The sequence below is a fragment of the Equus przewalskii genome, chromosome 18, assembly GCF_037783145.1.
Source record: "Equus przewalskii isolate Varuska chromosome 18, EquPr2, whole genome shotgun sequence".
Classification (NCBI taxonomy): Eukaryota; Metazoa; Chordata; class Mammalia; order Perissodactyla; family Equidae; genus Equus; species Equus przewalskii.
The window spans coordinates 47,304,928-47,326,963 of NC_091848.1; the positions used below are offsets into that span (position 1 = coordinate 47,304,928).

Sequence of the window (22,036 nt, forward strand, 5' to 3'; positions counted from 1 at the left end):
AATGCATGCCATCAGGACATTGACACCAAGTGCAGATTTGGGCATAATAAAATTATTAAAAATATTTGTGAATGTGCAGAAGTCATATATGCAGCCAGCAAGCTCCTGCCTCAGGGCCTTTGCCTCAGCTGTTCTGTTTACCTGCCGGACTCTCATCCTAGGTATGCACAGGTTAGTTCCCTCATCTTCTGCAGGTTTCTGTGCAAATGTCCCCTTGCCCATGAGGCTTTCCCTGACTATCCTATTAAATAACAAATCCTCGACATCCTACCCTTCACACTTCCCACCCACCCAGCTACAGTGCCACCTTCCCTGCTCCATCCTTCTCCAGAGCATTGTACCACCAAGTAACATATTGCCTATATTTTACTTGTTTATTCGTTTGTCAGCTGTCTCCCTTTATTGTCTGGTAAGCCCCAGGAGAGCAGAACTTGCATGAACATGTGTCATGGATCCCAGGGTCTAGAATACTGCCTGACACATAGCAGGCATTCAGTTACATCATGTCGAATGAATACAAACTATATGCTGCTGCAGCTGACCTCTAACTGCTATGCCGCACAGTACGCTCATATGTATGTGCTGAAAGAGCAAGGTGACAGCTCGCCCTATCCACGTGACACTGTAGTTGGAGAAAGAGAAACTGTTTACAGACTAGGATTTTAAAAAGAAAAGCAGAAACTCCCTGTCCAGCACCAGAGGGAGATGAACATATTTTATATAAATTTACACTCTGGTTTGCTTATATACCTGAAATATACATTGCCTAACCCGATTTATTATTTCTTTGTTATTCCTATTATAATGCTGATGATGAAGCAATTAAAAATTGATAAATGAACTCTGCCATAATAAAAGAAAAATTGTCTGATCATGTAACAAAGTCTTTGTGTTTTTTAATACAAACAAACAAAATAATAAATTGAAAAAATAAGCCTCAGTCTGCAAAGAGAAGTTAATTGGTGGGCAGAGGGTTGAGGTTTCAAGGAACTTTCATGTTCTAGACAGTATATTTCAACAAGGTTTAAATATTAAAAAATTAACTAATATTCTTTTTGTAACTGAAAAAAAAGGTAATTAAATTCAGAAATAAATTACTACTAAAAATAGGATAACACTTTTCTACCATAGTGGTAAAACTTGGCTACCTGAAATTTCCAGGTACACGTGCATTTCGGAGGATAGTAGCTTGGGTAATATGGACTTGAAATTTTCCCTTCAAAGCCAGCGATTTCTTTGACCAAAACTGTGTTTTCACACTCTGAAAAAAATATCCAGTCACACACAATGATTTGCCATTGCGAGATCACGGGAGAGACGCTGCATACATTTCTTTAACACAAATGCACACTTCCTTGATCAACAAGCTTATATTTTTTGAAATTTAAACTAATATTTTTAAAAAGAAATAGTACCCGACAGATGTATAGCTAAACTACTTGTTCAAATCCTATATTTGCTTTCAAATCATATATTTTGACTACAGATCTATAGGATGCTATTACTTTCTTTATAAACATAGTTTAAATATATTTTTTAAAGCTTCTGAGCTTATTTGCTCAAATGGGTGAAAATTTGTTGTTGAAGAACTATACCCAGTTGACATAACAAGTTGTTCTGTTTAAATAAGACAATCTAAATGTTTCTTCTTACTGATATGCTCATCCTTCTGCTGGAATGTACATTCTTTAAGAGTATTGATTTTTGTTTCTTTTGTTTATTGCTATTTCCCTGACACCTAGAATTATTCCTGGCATATAGTAGATGTTCAATAAATATTTGTTGACAAATTCCACTACAATATTTCTGAAATAATCATATTTTTAACCTTTGGGGTTAGAGATAATTTTCGACCCAACAACACTTCAATTAGCTAGTTCACTTTTGTTCAATAAGTCAATTTTACATTTGGTTTTGTAATAATTTTAAGGAGAAAACCTACCAAAATAAGCCACTGCCCTAAAATGTAGGTGACCCAAAGCTATCACACCATCTACTTCAGCCAAATCCCTTTCCTCTTCACCCCCATCTGCCATTCTGATCCCTTTGGCTTTATTGATGCTCATAAAGAAGTTACCAACACATGATCTGTAAGATTGGACCAGTTACAAGACAACAAATATTTTTAAAAGACTAGAGTTTCAGTGACGGCTCTTTTTATTCTGTTTTGTTTTGTTTTACCTCATCAATCCACGTCAAAAAGAAGAATGAAAGGGAGGTCAGTTTTTTCTCATTGTCTGACCTAGAAAAACCCGTGAAATCCCCTGGGTTTTACTTCACAGGTACTTTCCACGACGGCGTTCACATGCATCACTATTAATTAGAATTCACGAAAGACAGTCTAGTGTGCTAGTTACTAAGCTGTTATCTCTCAGCTCCAGACCCACCCTTCTCAAACCACTGATCTCTTTGCCACTTGGCTTCCTGATAGGCTCTGCCAATAGGGGGCGCTAAAGGGAGACCGGAAGGCTGGAGGAGGAAGAACGGGACTTCCTGTCTGTTTCCTCTTCCTGGGAGGGTCACCCCAGCAACACTTCTTCAACCCCAAAGCTGCACTTCCTTCTGTAGCAGAGTTGAATTCTGTTAGCAGTTTCCCTAACTTCTACGTTAGTGCATCTCCCTCAAAGATACCAGCCTCAGCTGTTTGTCACCCCCTCCTCAAAAGTCTGGATCCCAAGTCCATGGATACCTGCCTGCCTCTGGACTCAGAGACACCAACACCAGCTGAGCAGCAGCTCCACTTCAGAGATATGAGTTTCATTCCACAAACCCCTCCTCCAAGCTCTAGATTGTGTTCTGACCTCTTTCCTTTGTTGGTCCAGACCTAGGGATGGTAGTTGCTTCCTACATGTGTTACATCCATGATAGCTTACAGTTTTCTTTTTGCCTTTTGAGTTACCTTGTTAACACCTTTATAGTGAGTTAACAGTTCTTTACACTAAACTCTGTCTGTTAAAATAATATGATCTCTCTCATCTGACTGGACTCTGAGTCAGAATCTCTGACTAATTCAACTAGCATTACAGCACAGCCTCAGGAGAGATCAGACTGGAGCATCATAACAAATATTTCTAAGGGTGGCTTTTAGGGAAAACTTACTTTGTTCTGGAATGACCTCCAAATATGCCCGGATTCCTGACAGGCTCCGTATCTGAGGAGACTTCAACGTCACCAACATGAGATTATTTGTAGAAACAAATGACATTAATGTTCTTGTGGGTTCACAAATTCTGAAACCAGATAACAAAGCAACAGTAGATGAATAATAGTTTATTAAGAGGCGGGCCTCCATCCATCACTAATTCCACACATTCCTGAGCCATCCACACAGTTCTTGTGACCAGACTGCCAGTCAGGTCTTCGTCAATTAGTGGCCACAGGGCATGACAGATGGAGGAGAGTTGACTTAGGTACAGAAATTTTTGTCCAGTAAATACTGAAGAATTCTCCTCGATGGCCATCACTGGACCCTCCTTGAGGGCAAACAAGGCATAAAGGCAGGGTATTTAATGGCTAAGGTCATGGGCTCTACACTGAGAACTCTGGGTTCAAAACTCAGCTCCATCACTTAACTGGCTGAAAGACTCTGGGCAATCAACTAAATCGTCATAATGCCATTGTTCCTGCTATGAAATGGCAGTAATAATAATAGGATACTCTTCATATAGCATTGTGATGAGGATTAAATGAGATGATAACTAGATATGCCTGGAAGATTGAAAAGAAACCAATAATAATGATTGAGGAATGGGAGCCAGCCACAAACTTACTTTTCACTGCATATCTTTATATACTGTTTGAATTTTTAACATGCATCTTCATCACCAAAATATAAATAATGCATACCTACATAAAGTACTGTTACATACATCCATAAACACTGTTAAAAATAATAAGATAATTCATGCTTTTTAGCACAGTAAGAAATAGTAAATTCTTAATAAAGCCTGTCATTATTAGGTTATCCAAATATTAAGCTTTCATAAAAAGATGTCTACTTGCAAGTAAAAAATATTAGGGTATGTATATGTACATATGTGTGTAATTACATATATATGAATGAAAGGATTTATGCAAAAATATAACAGACATTTGTTCTGCATGGTAGGATTGTAAAATAATTGATGTTGTTTTCTATGACTGACCTCATTTTCCACAATGAACACTGTGCTATTTTCATAATAAGGAAAAAATTTTTAATTGTTTTACTAATGCTATGCAATCATCATCAAACATTTATTCTCACACTCTATTGAAATAGTAGACTCCATTGGGATTGCAATAAAAGTAAAATTAAACAAAAAATCGGTTAGATTTCAGAAATATTGTCTGAAGTTCCTGCTATACTGATTTTGACAAGTGAAAAGCAAACATCGTGTCTCACAGGCGTGGCTCAGCTAACATACAGGGTGCTCAATAGCGTATGGGTCAGTCTTTGACCTCATGAGTAGACGCAAAAATGGTTTAAAAAAATCCAAGGCGAACCCAGATACTGCAAAACAGAGATGTTGTAAAAAATCTTTTCACTAGCCAACCAGAGTGTCTGCATAATACCTATACAAGATGGTGCTCCGGATTGGCAAGAGGGCATCGTAAATGGTCAGGGAGTCTGTGACACAGTTGTCGGCTTCTATCTCGATGGACTCGATGGAGAAACGAATCAGATAGCCCACTATGGCCACCAGTTTGAAGTGGCACATCAGCCGCCCTGAGGTTGCAGAAATCTCCAGAGGGTAGCGGAAAGACGCATGATCTGCATAGAAATACTGAGAGCAGCCTTTGTCTGTGGAGACAGCAGTGTTGTTTTTGTTTTAGGAATGCCTTTTCTAGAAATTCGTATAGAAAAGTAAAGAGCAAAAGAGGTCATGTGGAGGACAACTGTTGTCTTTGCCAGCCTCGAGTCCACTCCCCTCTCTTCTGGTAACAGCGTCTAGATTTTACCTTGAGAAACTACCCCTACCCTGTCTATATGGTTTGCTTGGGGCCAAATTCGCCCTTAGGTCCAGAGGTGGGCACATGACCCAGAGCGCCAATCAGAGTCAAAGAAGCTAGTTCAGGTGCGGGCGTGTCAGCCAATCTGAGACGTTGAGACTCAGACCCAGAACTTTGCAGGAACTATCAGGAAATATGTGTGGGGTTTTTTCCACCATGGTTGCTAAACTGAAAAATTATACGCTTGGATCTGTTGGTGGCCTTTTATGCCATTCCATTGGAAGAGAACAATCGATGAAACCTCAACAGAGGAAAACAGAGATGCAGAGTCCTGATATTTTATTTTAGAACCCGGACCCGACGATGCTTGAAGCCAGAACCCTCCATGGATGTCCCAGTTACATGAGCCAATCAAGTTTCTTTTGTGCTTATGCCAGTTTGACTGTATTTCTGTCACTTGCAACTGAAGGAGCACTAACAAATACCATCATTTGAAAGGGAAAACTAGCCAAATGGACACTGATTTGGAGGTGAGAGGAGAGGGGGAAAAAACCACATGACATAATTTACCAGCTCCTATGGTTGAGGAGTAGTCTGACCGAAGCCCAGCTGCATTGAGAAAACACACAGAAAAGACACTGTCAGTCCCAGCATTTCATTTGAGAATTTTGTTTAGTAAAAATTATTTTCAGTCCTTTAAAAGCCATCCGACACTTCTGGAATTTGCTGTAAAATAATCCAGTGAGTGTGGGGGAGGTTGTTTCCGTATTTGGAGATCAAATAGGATGGCCATGAGTGGATCGTTGTTGAAGCTGAGTAAAGAGTATATGAGAGTTCATTATACTATTCTCTTTACTTTTGGAGGCTTGAAATCATCCATAGTGACGTTTTAAACATTTTTCAAAGGTTAAAATATAACCAAACAAACATAATAATAATTAGTTCTGAAGTAGTACATGTGGTGCAGAATTTTCCACTAGAGATTTTTCATTCACTCGTTTAACAAATACTTATCAGCCACCTACTACACAGCTGCCCTACATACAAGTTAAATCAAAAGAGAAAGCTGCAGGAACTTTGGGTTCCAGGGTACTTAAACCATTTCACTGTCAAGACAAACGATGGAATTTGCGTTTTGACAGGACTATGGGGCAGGCCGTTTTGGAGCGTTGGGCAGAGGAGTGCAGTTCTGTCTGGAGGAGGGAAGAGACAAAAGGAACCTCAGCAAAGCTCTTCCCTCTCCAGGACTTGGAGCCTTAGTTTGAAGATACATGAAGCTAAATTAAATATAGAGAGGAGTATACTTTAATAAATTCAATTTCATGTATATTTTGATCCCAGTTCTACTGCCCAATCACTGTATATGACATTTAGCCATTTCCTTTACCAATGTAGTTCTAACGTCTTCAGTTAATCTTGTTCCAGTTGGGATTAGGGAAGAGAATACTTCATTACGACATTGACTATGATAATAGCAGTATCAGGAGTGTTGCAGAAGGAATGTTTAAAAGAGAATTACCCAACAATCACCATTTAGTACTACAGAGTCCATGTCCACAGCCAGACCCTGCAAGCTCCCCACAGAGGTCCGGTTTATGATGCTCGTCTGGATGGAGTCCTTCAAGATGGTGGCCACACAGTCCTCACAGAAGATATGGCCCTTGGCATGTGGCATGACAAACACAATCCAAAAGTGGATAAGGAGGCCACCTTTGTTGTTACTGCTGTAGTGAAAAAAGAAAGATGTTCAAGGATACCTCTCAAGAAGTAGACTCTCATAGGGAGCCAGTGACCTAAACGATAGATTCAAGGTAAGGTCAGTGAGTACATCCTTTGTAATGCACATCCCTCAACAGAACATAACTTCCTTCTTTAGGAATTCATTGACTCCTATTATGGGGATTGGACAGGGAAAGCATCATAGTACGTGTATTCTTGTGTTGGATTCAAATCTAGAACCGTTAATGTACAGCTGCATCTCCATGGAGAATACGCTATTTCTATGGATGTTAATTAGCATTCACAGCTATCACAAATAACAGCTATAATTTTTAGTAACCTACCACATCCAAACACAGTGCTAAATCTGTTTTATCACATTTAATTTTATGAGAAAGGTCCTATTGTTATTCCATTTTATAGATGAGGAAATTAAGGCCAAATACAACTCAAACTCACACAGGTAGTAAGTAGCAAATCCAGGAATCAAACCCAATTTGGTTTTCAGTCTGACCCTGGAGCAGGAGCTCCTCGCTGCACAAGTATTGTCATGTTTTATGAGAAACATAAGATAGCGTTCTCTAGTAAATAACTTGGGAAATGGAAGGTGAAGGAAAGTAAACAAATTACTTTACTCCAAGACTTCTCAGTGCCTTTAATATGCCAGAGTGGACTGTGAATCTCTGTAGATATATTGGGCATGGGAAAAGGTGGGATACAATACACGGCACACAGTTTTTCCTAAAAATTATTTGACCATGGGATGCCTTTTTCTCAGAAGAACTCTCATGACCAGCTTTTTATTGAACATATTTTGAGAAATACAGGTCTGCGTTTTATTTTTGCCCCCACCCAACATAGCAGGCAGTGTATGGCCATTTTGCCCAGGGGCATTAATCCAGGGACCCGGGATCCCAGATGGGGAGACGGCAGGCTTTGGTAGACGAAGAGAAAAACTCAGCATGAGAGCAGGGGAAGGAGTCGGGGCACCACTGTGCCAAAGGTGTTAACCCAAAACTGCCTCCAAGAAGTCACGGGAGAATGGTGATATCTCAGTCTTCCCACTGCCTTGAGGGGAATTTACAGCAGTGAGCGAGTGTGGAAATCCCAAAGCGAGGGACGTGCGTTACCTGACATCTGCGACGACAGACTGCTTGTAAAATTTGGAGAAGGCGGATGTTGTATACACCAGGTTTACCTGAAAAAGAAGACCCGAAGCCTCTGAAGGCTTTCGAGTATGCCTTCCTCTTACAGTACCCAGCACGCTGTGGTCCAGGCTCCGACAGCCAGCGAGGAGAGACACAAGTCTCAGACTAAAGGCCTCTGACTCCAAACCCAAACATTAGTCCTTGAAATCAAATTCCTGCTTCCTCTAGCCGTCTTCAGTTACTTTCATTCTGCTCTCTGTGAAGAATCATCAGTTACCTTCATTCATTTATTGCTGTCTTTATACATCCTAATCAAGCTTAACTTCCGTATTCCGCCTACACCAAAAGTTAATTTTCTCCACAATTAATAAATCAAACTCGTTTAAGAACATTTTCAAAATATTTGACCCGACGTCTTTTCTATCAATGCACGGCATGGAAAATTTATTCTTAAGGACACATTCCTGTATTCGCCACTAGGGGGCGGGTGGTGCCCACAGCCGGGTTGACCCTCCCCCTTCAGAACTCTCCAGTTTCCGGGGAAGCACCCAGCCTCTTTAAAACTCCGTAATTGGATCTCAGAAGAAAGCTCTTTCAATCAATTTACCTTCTTTGCCCTTACTTAGCATTTCTAAAACCAAATTGACTCTCTTCTGCTAAATCTTCTTCTCCTCCTGTATTTCTTCGTAAGAGCAAAACCATCTACCTAATTGCCCAGGAGGAAAAAAACCCCTTAGAAATAATATAGGATAGTGAAAAATATATGAGCTATGGTGTTTAAATTCCCTATGCAACACAGAACACGTTACCTAGACTTGCTGAGCCTCCACTGTATTTTTCTTTTTCTTTTTTTATCTGTAAGCGGTGATCAAAAAGGCTGCCTCTTTAAGTGGCATATTAAATAGCGATAATAAAATGTGCTGAGCGCCATGCTAACTATAGGAACAAGGGTCTACACAAAGCCAGTGTCGGCTCTGCGGGGGGGGGGGGGGGGGGCGGGGGCTGTCAGCGAGGGTTTCACAGAGAAGGACACCTTTTGGATGGGTCATGAGTGATGAGTGGAATTTCACTCAGAAGAGGCTGGACAGAGGCTTTAGATCCAGAGAGAATAGCACTAGAAAGGGCCGCAAGACGTGTAGATGCAACGATTATTCATCATACAAAGAATAGTTGGCTTAGATCACAAGCTTTCTGTCGTGGAGAAAGTGGCATGAAATAGACTGGGAAGACCGGGGGCAGATTTGGAAAAGCACCTGCTTGCCATTCTTAAGAATTTGTGCTTTATCCTTAAACCAAAGCAGAAATATTATTTTTAAAGGATCCCTTCAGCAGTAGAGAGAAATGGCTTGTGGGGGGGAATGAGCAGTATTGCCTGGGATTAGGAAAAGGGGGAAGGAGGTGGAAAAAAAAAATGCCTACCTCTTTGGGCTGATTTTAGGACTAATTGATATATATTAGAATTAAAGCAATGTACCCAGTATACTGGGTACTAGAAGGTACTGAAGGCCTTCGATAAATAAAAGCCACTGTGCCCACTGTGGCCTTTGCTTCCTCTCTCTCACAACCTTTCCTCATTCAACACTACAGCATGCCTATCACTGCTGTAGAGTCACCACTGGGTGGGCCATCCTCTCCATTACTGTGCGGATAACTGGCAGAAACTTTCAAGTTGGTAATATGTACCAAGAGCCACGCATAGATGTTTTGCTATTTGACCAGTGATACTTTTAGGAAATCTCCTAAGGCAGTAATCAGAGATGCACACGGTTCATGTGGCAGTTTTGTTGTAGCACTATCTATAGGAACAAAAATTGGAAGCAACTTAAATAGCCAATAAAAAGGGATTTGCTAACTTTGTAGCTATTAAAACATATGCTTTTAAAAGACTTTTGCTTAGAAATGTGCAACCTAAGGTTAAGAGGAAAAAATCAGATTATAAAACTGAGTATCTGCTAATACTCCAATATCACGTCATCCCTTGTGTTTATGTGGTCCAAATTAAGAAGGGCTCAATCTCTGGAGAGGATGTTAAAGATTTTAATGTTCTTTTTTACACTCTTCTGAATTTTATAAAATTTTTACGATAAATATGTATTAGTTCTATAATAACAAAGTCTTTTTTAATTTTTTTTTTTTCCGAGGAAGATTAGCCCTGAGCTAACTAACTACTGCCAGTCCTCCTCTTTTTTTGCTGAGGAAGCCTGGCCGTGAGCTAACATCTGTGCCCATCTTCCTCTACTTTCTATGTGGGACGCCTACCACAGCATGGTGTGCCAAGCGGTGCCATGTCGGCAACCGGGATCCGAACCAGCGGATCCCGGGCCGCTGAGAAGCGGAACATGCGCACTTAACCACCGCGCCACGGGGCAGGCCCCAGCAAAGCATTTTTTTTAAAGTGAAGAGATGCCAGTGCATCAAGGTTGAAATAAATGTGTACAGATCACAGAATTAATCAGAATGCATGTAACTTCAGTACTGGGAGGCAATTTAAAGCCCACCTGATCCAATTCCTTTATTTTGTAGATGAGAAAAACTGAATCTCAGAGCACTACTTCTTTTAGTTTCAGCAGAAAAAAAATAAATAAGCAATTCTATCAAAGGAGTAAGTCTATCTGACAGCCAAGATGAGCTAAATCCCATACCCTCTCTGCTTCCTTCATCCACCCTGCTCACCTGTGACACTTGTCACCCCTCCACCCCATCCCCTCACCCCTGACACCTCCCTTCCCCAGCCTCTCAAGTGCCCCCGTCACCTCACCACTTGCTGCACAGTCTGTGCCACTGACAGAAATTCCCTGGACTCCTTCTGTCGGTGTTCAGGGAGAAACTCAATGTTGGTGATGCGGAACATGCCCACAAAGTAAAAGGCGTCTTTGCTTTCCGTCTTACCTGTGAGACAGGAGAGAAGGCGGTCAGGAGATTGCCTCTGTCTGGCGCTGGGGCACAGTCTGACCTACATCAGTATCAGATCCTAAAACGATTTTATTTTAAGCAGCTGCGTATTTTACCAGTTACGGCTGGTGGAGCTCTACATGTGGTTAGTAATATCTCTTCCATCAGCGGGAAATCACCATATCCCTTTGAATAGTCTATTCTTTCTATCAGCTTCTGGCAAATACTTAAGGGCAAGATTAAAAGGTAAAAGATAAACCTCTCTGACTTTATACATGTCCTAGAGATGCTAAGAGGTCAAAAACAGCACTCACAATGTTCATGGATGCTAAGTCTGTGGAAGGAGAGGAAGTAAGAAACGTGCACCACTGAGCTCAGAGGTGACCTGACATAGTGGGAGAAGAGAGAAGGGCCCCCAACTGAGCTTCACTGACCCCTTGGGCGCTCATGCCCTGTCTGACTTGTGAGGCTGATGCCCGGGGTGCTGGGCCAGTCCTCAGCTCTGTGCAGTGCCGGGAGACTTCATCCTTCCTATGCGCCACGAAGTGTGGTCTTTGGCCTGGTGTCAGGTCACTCTTGCTCAAATACTCTGCCCAGTGAGGACCATGGGATCAGTACTGGGCATCGGGCCTACCAGAAACTGCTGACAAAATAGGCAAAGATATTGCCTGTCTGAGTTGCCTTCGGGCACCTGAGAATAGTGTGGGGGCCATGAGGGGCTCTCCTTTCAGCCTTTCCTTTTTGTTACAAGGTATTACTGCTATGTGACACCACCCCTCTGGCTCCCACGGCCCACCGCATCATAACTTCTGTCTGCATGTCTGCCCTTCTAGACGAACAGTAACTTCTTTTTGTCCCTCAGCCCCTAACATAGCATAGTGAATGCCTGCCTTAGCTTTGAAGCTCAATAGACGTTTGCGGGAAGGAAAGCAGAGAAGAAGCAGGAGAGAGGGAGACAGGGAGAGAGGGAGAGAATACTCTCTCTGGGCACAATGCCCAGTACATGGAAATGCTGAATAAGTGGTGGCTGATTTAAAAAGAAGGTACACCCTATGTGAGTGATAGGAAGCCGCCTCCCTCTTATGACCCATCCAGGGTCACGTGAACCCCAAGCGGTGTGGTTCCGCTGTGGCAGGTTGGGGAGGGGCACAGGGTGAGGGCAGGAGACCTGAGCTCCTGTCCCAGATTTACTCTTTCAAGTTATGTGACCTTAGACAGATCGCCTTGCCTCATTAGGTCTCTCCTGTAAAACAAGAGTTGCTTTTGTTTCTGATTTTACCAGGGACGTGTTTCTTAGATTTTTTTTTTCCTTGCAGACTCTAAAATTTGAATGAAAACTATAGCTTCTATCTAGAAGCTTGCACATCCTCCTCACATCAGTAAGTACTCAAGAGTCAGGATCACAACAATGCAGGGGAGATCAATTTAGTCTTGAGCCAGATTACATTTACCTAACTCTTTAGCTCAGCCCAACACACAAGACCCTGCACTGTCTCCCTGATGAGCAGTCCACGCTCCACATTTCTCAAGGCCACCTTCCACACCCAAATTGCTTGGATCAAAACTAACCTCTGTTGTCTGTTGAACAGTTCTCATTTATTCATAAAAGTATCCCTTTGCTCATACTGGTCTGTCTTCCTGAAATGCCCTTCTCTGATTTTTATGCAGCCATCAAACTACTTCTACACAGTGATGTTCCAAAACTTTATGCAAAATGCCAGGGCAACGCAAATGCATCGGTCAAAGCCCAGCAGAGGCTGATGGGAAATAAGTTGGTTTTTCTGGGTTGGGGTTGTGTGTCTTTTGTGTTTGTCTTAATTGCCCATCAATTTCACTTCCCCACTAGTCCATAAACTCCCTGCAGACAGATTTTTTTCTTGTCTAGGCTCTGCTCCCATGCCTATCACAGGGCCCACTTCCAAGATGTGTCAATGAATTTTCAGAGCTAGTTCGTGAAGCCTTCTCTGGACTTTATTCCTGGGCAGGTTGGAGGCCTGTCTTCTGTGATTGCAAAGTAATTGCTTAAGCAAAAAAATAAATCAACTCACTCTCCCTCTCTAGCACTGAACTGCAAGTTTTTTGAAAGTGGCAATGCATCTGTGAGCTTTTTGAAGGTGGGAGATGCATCTTGGTGCGCCTAATGTCTTACATTGTGCCATGCAAATTATAGGTGATCAATTTGTGTAGATGTAAGTGACCTGCACTGTTCAAGACAATATTCATTAATTCTTTGCCTATAAATCTTGCTTTCCAACCAAATTGTAATATTCTTGAGAGTACACTTATCTTGTGTCAAATATATTAAGATGTGTGGGGTGGGAAGTCCAGCATAAGTCAACAAATGCTAGAGTTAGTGAGCTGCATGGGTAAGTACTACTCTCTAAGGAAGAACTTAGTTATAACTCCTGTCCAAAAGGGTCAACCAGATTGACAAAAGCATAAAAAACAGAGGAGAAAAAGGTACATGAGTAAAATAAAGCTCAGGCAGCTGGAAATATAAGGTTGCCTAGAAACAGGAGGTGGGTGGAATGAGGAAAGGAAACAGCTTAGCATTCCATTCATTTTTTAAAGCTAAAATGCATTACATTTCTGAACTAGTCAAAAGCTCCTAAATATCCTCCTCAGCTCTTATCCTATCCCCCATCTCTGCTCCTCCTGCTCTCCTATGGGAAAAAAGCAGAGGTGGTAAAAGAAGAAGTAGGAGAGAAAATTTTGGTTTCTTCCTCCTTAAAACCTCAACAGTTTGGGAAATGGTTATCAGTCTGGGAAATAGGAAAATTCTATCAGAAACACCCCTGGGGTAGGTTGGGCCTGCATTTCTCATGCTGAACTCACAGGGCCAGCCCTAACCCCAAAGAAATGCAGGGTTTAACTCACTGATGTAGAGCCATAGAAGGGTCCAGGCTATGACTGCTAGGATGAATAAAAACACTGTGAAGAGAATGATTTTATTTTGGACATTCCAAAAGGGAGCTTTCTTCTTGGCTTGCTTCTTGGGCTTGGCTTTGCTGATGGGTTTTCGTGGTGGTCGTCTTCCTGGCAGCTTCCCATGGGCACTGACCACCTGAACTGAGATATTGGATATCTTCAAAAACAAGAAAGATGTATCATCAATGAGAGGTAGTCTGGAGCTTAAATGGAACCACCCCGTCAGGAAAATCTTGGTGCTGAAAGGCCTAAATATGTCAGTCAAATTATTTATATTAGCATAATAAATGGACTTGCATTGAATCACATAATTAAGGTGAGAAAAAACAGACATCATATGAACTCTGGTGAAATGTTTCCCAGGTCCTCTCCTTAACTCTCCAATTCTGCTAAACAGATGCTGTAGAAGATAGGCCTAAATTTCATGGAGTGTAGACTAGAGGACCTGAAGGTCAGAAGGTTAGGATTCCATGTGGGTTAATTCAAGCGGATACAGTTCAGATGTGGGAATGTGTATGTGCTTCCAATGTTTGTATTCTATAGCTTTTCTCCCACAACCAATGTCTTCTGGACTGAGGCAGGACTGAAAATAAGAAAATAAGTGACTTCCTCATAGAAATGAATTGATGTGCTAATTGTGACTTCATGACTGGTGTTAGGAAGAAAATGTTAAGGCTGACGCTCTGGTTTGTGCAAGGCTGTAGGATGGGGATCAAAGTGCATGTTTCAACATTGCCCCCCAGGTATGCACTTTTAAGGCAGTTGCTGAATTGCTCAGTGACTCAGTTTCTCAATAACAAATGAAAGAATAATTAAAAATAAAGAATGAAATAGAGGACTCCTGTTAGATTAGAAAGTTATTGATTTTAGTGTTTTGATGTGCAAAGTGTTATGTGCAAGAGGAAAAAATACATTATTTAACTGTTTCCCCTCCCCTTTTATTTTCTCCTCTACCCTCTGTCATTTGATGCTGTGAATTCTTTAATAATGTATATGAGAGTTTAGCTTCTTTGAAGGAGAGATTTATACATGTCAGTGTAACTAAACTCCAGTGATGAAATAACTTTTAACCACACATTCTTTTGAAGACAACAATCTAGAACACCAGTTCCAAAGAAAACATCTCTTTTTTTGAGCTCCCCTAAGAATTCTCTCATTCTCTCTTACTCTCCCTGACTTTTCCCTTTAAAGTACATGTCTTCCAGTCTCTAATGCTACCAATTAATGGGATAATATGTGGCCAAGAACATTCTGAATTATTCATGGCTCCCTCATTCTTTCGGCCAAAACACCCTTGTCAACCCCTGGAATGAAATGTAGCTTATATCCTTCCTGGTGAAACTGAACTAGACCAGACACCCTGCAGGAAAGGAGATGGTGTTTCTAAAAAGAAAAACATTCTACTGTAGTATGAGTTGACTGTGATGTCAAACTACTTTCAAATATTCCCGCAGAGAAGTCAAAAAGGAAAACACAGAGAAATGCCAGCACATGTAGAACTGACAAGGCCAAGGTTGGATCTTTAAATGCAGGAACACATTATAGGCAGTCTCAGTTAGCACTGATTAAATTTTAAAATGGAATTTGTGTAGAGATCAGTACAATTTCCCTGGAGTTTTAGAAAAACAGCTGCAAATCAATTGCGAAGTACACACTTTAAAACAAGCTCACATTCGTAAAATCCATTAAGTACCATGGGAAGATAAAGTATTTTATTATTGCTCCTTTTATTTTTGTTAAGTAACATGGCCTCATTTTACTAACAGGGTCAACAATAAATGGCATTCAAGTAAGAGGGAAGGCTTCCCACACTGTACTTACATTCACATCAGCGGGCTTGGTTGAAATATCACTGTTTTCTTTGTCCATGTTTATATGTTCTGCATGTGAACATCCAGAGGTGTCTCAAAGCCGGGTTTCACCCCCCTCCATTCTTGCTTGAGAAGAATTGTTTGCTGCATTCAAGCTAGCTTTCAGAGGAAAGGAGTCAACTTACTCCACCGGGTCCAGTTCAGAAACTGAAGCTGCCTCATTGCTATATAGCAAACATTAAAGGGACCTATCAGTCAGCTTGGCACCCCAAGCTGAAGGTGCCTTAATGTACCTCTAATACTAGCCTGGCCCCTCAGAGCTGAGCCTCAAGGCAAGGCTGCCTCACAAGGACACAGTTCAACAATCCAAAAATATTTACGAGTCATTAAAACTTTTGCCTGTGTCTTCTAAAGAATATTAAGAGATCTAGCATTTAACTCTCAGCACCACTTCCTAGAAACCCCCACACCCCTGTTTCTCTTGCTCACATCTTGTGCCCACCCAGAAGCCTCAGTCACCAATTCTGCTCTCAACGCTGCCGCTACACTCTGAAAATTCCTGTCCAAGAGGGTTTTTTCCTTTTTTCTCCCCTCCTCTTGGTGTCCTCAGTAAACCCAGGTCCTTTCTGATGTAAGTCTCTTCTTCCTATCTGTCCCTTTCTTCCCCAAGTTAACCCGAATTAGGTTCAAGTGTGGGGAGAGGAAGGTAATCATGAGGGGCATTGTCAGAATGTTCTTAGCAGATGGGGGCGGGGGGAGGTGCCTAGGATTGCTTATACATTATACACCCATCCCAGTGATGCAGACATGCTGTCCTGTGGGCACTGGGCGTCAATGGAAAGCTGGTTAATTGCCTTTAAAGGGGAAACACTACTCCGCTGATCTAGATACACACTCCAGTCCTTCAAGGTGTAGTCATAAGAAAGCAAGTGAGAAACTGCCTCACTAAAATGAAGTCCTCTTTAACTGCCCATCATTTCTGTATTATTTCCTTTATTTCTAGAACTATTCATTTCTACATAATGTAAGTAAACTATATGTCCTGAGCAGTGGCCACTGACAAAGACTCTCCTTGAGAGGAACTTTAGGCGGGCTCCTCTGAGCCCTCTTTTTACCAGTGCCTCATCCTTGGGCCCTGTCCTCAGCCTGCCTAGTCCAATTGGAGTAAGAATCCTGATGTCAATTTAGTGAGAATCCCTGCCCCTTGATATCTGATCAACTTCCTCATTCTGAACCCTTGATGTATAAATCCTTGGCCTGCCTTTGGCGAGAATCCCCCTACCCTTGATGTTTCCTGTTAGTAATTTTCCTTCCACCGGCCTCCTCACTCTGTTCATTGGCCATACCTCACCAGCTATCTTTGCTGTATTTGGGATTAACCTAACTCTATTCTAAAGTCTCTTTCCTCTATTGCAATAGTACTGAATAAAATCTGTCTTTACAGCCTTCTCACTAGTGTCCATCTCTGTTTCTCTTTGACGCCACCAAGATTGGGAAGGGGCAGCAAATCGTAGGAGGCTGCACTGTATGTACAGAAATTTAAAACAATCTTACAACCAACTACAGGCTGCTTTTCATTGTCACCATTTGCCAGTAATGCTAAACAATGTCATTGATAAAATACTCCTCCCTGAAAAAAATCTTTGATTGGTATACATTCTAAACGATTGCTGCCATTACAATTGAGTTTTAATAATATATATGTAAGCTTCAAATGAGCACATTTTTATTACTCATCTTTTAATAAATGACTCATGTAGAAGTTAATCTGGAGGACTCTCATCTGTACAGTTGGTCTCAAAACCAAAAAGACTCTGTGACACATGCTTATTTCAAGAGTAAGTTTCTAACAGTCTGGGGTCATTTGAGCTGACTTGGGGGAGAATCTTTGTCTCCACAACGCATGTGGAATTACATATTCCTGCATTTAAGCAGAAGATTCAAAGTAACCAACAAAAGCACAATGACTGTAAAGGTGAAAAAACAGAACTTCAATTATCTCATTTCTGTTATTCCATATGGCCATTGGGAGTTAGTTTATACTGAAAATTTAAAACAATTATACAGAGCATGAACTGCCAGGGGTAATATTTTTATATATAATATTTTATATCCAATAATTATTTGTTAATTTTATTTTTATGACCATAATTGTATATACAAAGTTGAGTATAATTTTTCACTGATTTTTTCTAGGCATTATTAGTCTTCACTTTACTTTCTGATTATTACTGAAAATACTTTCATTGCCTAGAGGAAAGGGTTGTTAAGAGTGATCCACTCTACAGGGACAGATACATGATAAAGCAAGTACAGAAAATGTTAATGGCAGGATCTCAGTGTGGTATATGCATCTACACTATAGAATTGTTTCAACTCTCTGTTTACAAGTTTTCTTGATAAAATCTTGGGGGAAAATTATCATCTCTGGGAGTCACATACTCTAGATAAGCCACTAGTTTTGAGAGGCAATAGCAAAGAAAGTTGAAGTGCAAGATAAAATTTTGGTGACTGCGCGTGCATCCATCTCCTTGTTGCTTTCACTGGCATAGCAGTCTTGGTACGGAGCCCCCTCCATCCCAGAACATATGACCAAAGAGAATCACAATGACCAGATGGAGGTTGGTGCTTCCCATCATAAGCAGCTTGAAAGATAGTGAAGAGGTTTCTATTCCTTTCCCAGGAACAGAGGCCCCTGTGCTGAGGGAAGTGGGGCAGGTGACTACCTACTGGTCAGACAAGCAGATATTGTGCAATGGGAAAAGGGAATCATTTTCCATTGGATTCAGCAGTGGCCATTGGGAGCACATAACTTATCCAATACATTAATTCGATACGTGAAAACATTTTGAATGTTTCAACCTTCTGTCTCAACCATGAGCCCAGTGGACCTGAAGGCCTAGAGGTAGGACCAAGTCATTCATCTAACATAAGCAAGGTCTGGGCCCCTGGCATGGAAGGCACTTAGCAATGGGGTGACACTTCCATCCTTGCCTATCCAGAGGACGGGCCAGCTCTGCAGCAACTGATAAATTCATTTCTGCTACTTAGGACCCACTTCTCTCTATTATGATCAATGGCCACATGCAAAGCTGCCATTTGATCCCCACTCATCCTTGAGCTCTCTGCAGAGGGGGAATGAATCCTGAGGAATCACAAGGTTGCACAGGAGCCTAGGAAGCCAGCCAGCCATTTAACACTATCACCCTAAATGTCCTGTAATAAAATGACGCGACAGTGATCCTGGCTTCCCTGTGCCTGCTGACTCACAGGAACATGATTCTAATCCATTTGTCACATCACATGGAACTTTTTAAAAAGTGAAATGATAGTGGGGCATCTTAGTGAACCCCTAGATCTAGGCTATTGTAATATCCTCTCAACTGGTTTTCCTCCTCTGGGCTCATTCCTCCCATGTGCACATCACTACCAAATAAATCTTCCTAAAATAACTCTCTACTGTCACCTCCATCCTTGACCATGGCAGCCCATCTCCTTTTATTCAGTCTCCCTGGCCTGACATTCAGGGTCTTCCTCAGGGTGGCACCAGGCTACCTTTCTATGTCCCCCATCACATCTACCGAATCTTCTCTGTCAAATGATGCATTTTCAATTTTTAGTCATTCATTCATTCACCCATCCATCAGCTTACTCAACATATATTGCATGCCTACTAGGTGACAGATGCCAAATATTTTTTAAGTGAATAAAATATATCACTGCCCTTAAAAAGCTCTCAGTAGAGGAGGTAGGCATGCAAACTACTGATTACAACATCATGTAATAAGTGCTATCAAAGAGGTGTCCAGAAAATGCCACAGAATCATACAGGAGGCTGATATTAACAGCCCTTCCTTCCAAATCTTCTGCCCTGGGTCCACATTACATTATTCAAGTTCTAACCACTTTCAACACCCTGCTTGCAGCTGTCCTGCAAGCTTTGCCACCCTCAGGATTCTCTTCTTTCCCCTAACTCAGAAGCTTCATTGTACATACCAGTACTTGAGAATTAAATAATATTATAATAATTCATCAGACACTACTTTGTGGCATCTCTCATGTTGTCTTCTTGGTTATTTAGCTTGTCATATGTACATCCTATCTCCAAGCTCCTTGAAGACGAGATTCTTGTATTAACCTCTTTGATGTAATAGCCTTGGGGGCTGGGTGAAATAGCATCTTCAGGAATTAGTTGGGTCTAGGATTTTGTTTCACCTTATTTACAAGCTAATAAGTTAGCCTGTTACTATTTCACGGATGGTGGCAAATGACATGAGATCATGGCTCAGCAAGCAGCCTGAGTATCAGCATGTTTGCATCGGTTCCCTTTTCCCTTAAGTCTCAAAGGGATGACTCAATATTGGTTCAGATGAATGCCATGGGTTCACGTCACAGCTGAGGAACACCGAGCTTGGGGAACATACCACTTTTATATCAAGCAATAAGCAAGCCTGCCCATTGTCCAAGATGGACATTACCTCATCCTTCAAGGTTGCTCCCTGGAAACCCACCCCGAGAAATGGCCAAGATAGAGAGCAGTCAAGACATTGCATCCTTGGCATACACGGTATATTTGTTTCCTGGGGCTGCCATAACAAAATACCACAAACAGAGGGGCTTAAAATAACAGAAATTTATTATTTCACAGTTCTGGAGGCTAGAAGTCCAAAATCAAGGTGTCGGCAGGGCCATGCTCCCTCTGAAATTCGTAGGGTAGAATCTTTCCTTGCCTCTTCCTAGCTTCTGCTGGGGGCTGGCTCTCCTTGGCACTCCTTAGCTTTCAGCTGCAGTGCTTCAGTTTCTGCCGCCTTGTCATGTGGGACTCTCCCCTCATGTGTCTCTGTGTCTCTTCTCTTCTTATAAGGACAGCAGCCATATTGGATTAAAGGCCCATCCTATTCCAGTATGACCTCATGTTGATGCGGGGTCGGTGAGCCGAGGAGTTGAAAGAAAGATTTCTTGGACTCTCAAGATCTGGCAGTAGTGCTCTTTTATTTAGAGAATAGTGTAGCATGGGGACAGGACCCATGGGCAGTCAGAGCTTCTGCTGCTGCCCCCGCTGGCATGGGGACAGGGCCCATGGGCAGGCAGAGCCGCTGCTGCTGCCCCCGCTGGCATGGGGACAGGACCCACAGGCAGTCAGAGCTCCTGCTGCTGCCCTGAGTTGAGGGTTAGGGCTAAATTTAAGGTATAGGTATGTGAGTCATCTCTTTATGAAGACAAAGGAAAGAACATGAAAAAAAGTTAAAATGGTATCAGTGCGGGTGGGGTCTGGTCGTTGGGTGATCCCATGACTTTTAGACAAGAATCAAATCGGATCAAGTAAAGGTCAGAAGCCACTCCCTAAATCAGTTACATGAGATTGCCAGACAGCAACCAACTTAAGTTCTTGCCTTCCCCATCAAGAGTTTCTAGGGACAAGGTCATCTCTCTTCTTCTTCCTGGTACAGAGAGGGAGGCACCTTTTACAGATAGAGATTTACCTTACAAATGTAAATGTGTCCCAACAAGGGTAAGTTCCATTCCCCAAAGCCTCCTTCCCTGTCCCAGTTTATCGAAAGCAATCAGCCCCAAACAATCCCGATGCCAAAGAGACATATCTTGGGGTGGCCAATTTCAGGTCCCTACAAGGTCATCCCCCCTTCCTTCACAAATGCAAATGTCTCTCAAAAGGGCAAGCAAAATTCCAGTCCTCGGAGCCTGCTTCTCATGTACAGTTTTAAAAGTAACCAGCCTAAAATCCTCATCAATATTAAACAACTACATCTGAAATGACTCTATTTCCAGATAAGGTCACATTCTGAGGTAGTGGGAGTTAGGATTTCCACAAATTTTGGGGGGGACTCAATTAAGCCCATAACAACTCACAAGGTCTGTGGGAGTGGGAGAGGCTATTGGAGGATTGTCACTCTCAACAGAGTAAACTTGCTTCTAACAGACAGCACTGCAAAAAGTCTAGAGCCTGGTCAGAGTCTGGGGCAGCTACAGGCGGCCCTCTAATCATATGCTCTAGATGTTATCCTGAGCCCCCTCCCCATGCTCATCCAGCTCTCCATCCCTCTGAGGTGGGGGCAGGGAGGACGGTGCAGTATGACTGAGTCACAGTCCAGGAGGAGCCATTAGTACGTCATCCATGCGCAGCCATATCAATATAAGGGGAGAATGTTCTGAGGATATTTTCCTGTATTAGGCCAGAAATGGGAGATTAAGGGGCTGGATAGCTAATGCCTCTTTTCCTTCTGGTTCAGTGGACCCATTGAAAAGGCCTTCTTTCCCTTTTTAAGTTCCTGATAGAAGGAGTGCTCAATTCAGTATAAGTGTGTGGTTGGGCTAAGGGGCCCTTGGGTGAACTTGTCTAGAAGCCATCCTACATCTATAACCAGATAGACACTAGAGGGCCAGCCTGGCCTAAAGTGGACATCAACCCTCTCACGGAAAGCTATCAACGTACTGAGCTGGCAAAGCATCTGACTCCCCGGAGGACCTGAATCAGCTTGACGCTTGATGAAGGAACGAATCTGCTGTACGAAAATGGATTGACTTTGGAAATTATGCAAAGGTCATTAGATTACAAAGAAATATTCTTTTAAAACCAACTTTAAAAAT

General features: G+C 42.0%; 1 protein-coding gene across 1 annotated transcript in view; it reads right to left on the reverse strand.

The window, feature by feature from the left end:
• Window positions 1-15,639, reverse strand: part of TMPRSS7 (transmembrane serine protease 7) — a 37,835-nt gene extending 22,196 nt beyond the window's left edge. The window contains exons 1-9 of the mRNA XM_070582687.1: window positions 15,441-15,639; window positions 13,569-13,776; window positions 10,558-10,688; window positions 7,782-7,849; window positions 6,463-6,656; window positions 5,503-5,541; window positions 4,555-4,783; window positions 3,100-3,230; window positions 1,149-1,261 (exon numbers count right to left, since the gene is read on the reverse strand). Coding sequence (XP_070438788.1) covers window positions 1,149-1,261; window positions 3,100-3,230; window positions 4,555-4,783; window positions 5,503-5,541; window positions 6,463-6,656; window positions 7,782-7,849; window positions 10,558-10,688; window positions 13,569-13,776; window positions 15,441-15,488 — 1,161 coding nt within the window. The 5' untranslated portion in view covers window positions 15,489-15,639. The remainder of the gene's footprint in view (window positions 1-1,148; window positions 1,262-3,099; window positions 3,231-4,554; window positions 4,784-5,502; window positions 5,542-6,462; window positions 6,657-7,781; window positions 7,850-10,557; window positions 10,689-13,568; window positions 13,777-15,440) is intronic.
• Window positions 15,640-22,036: the final 6,397 nt, after the last annotated feature.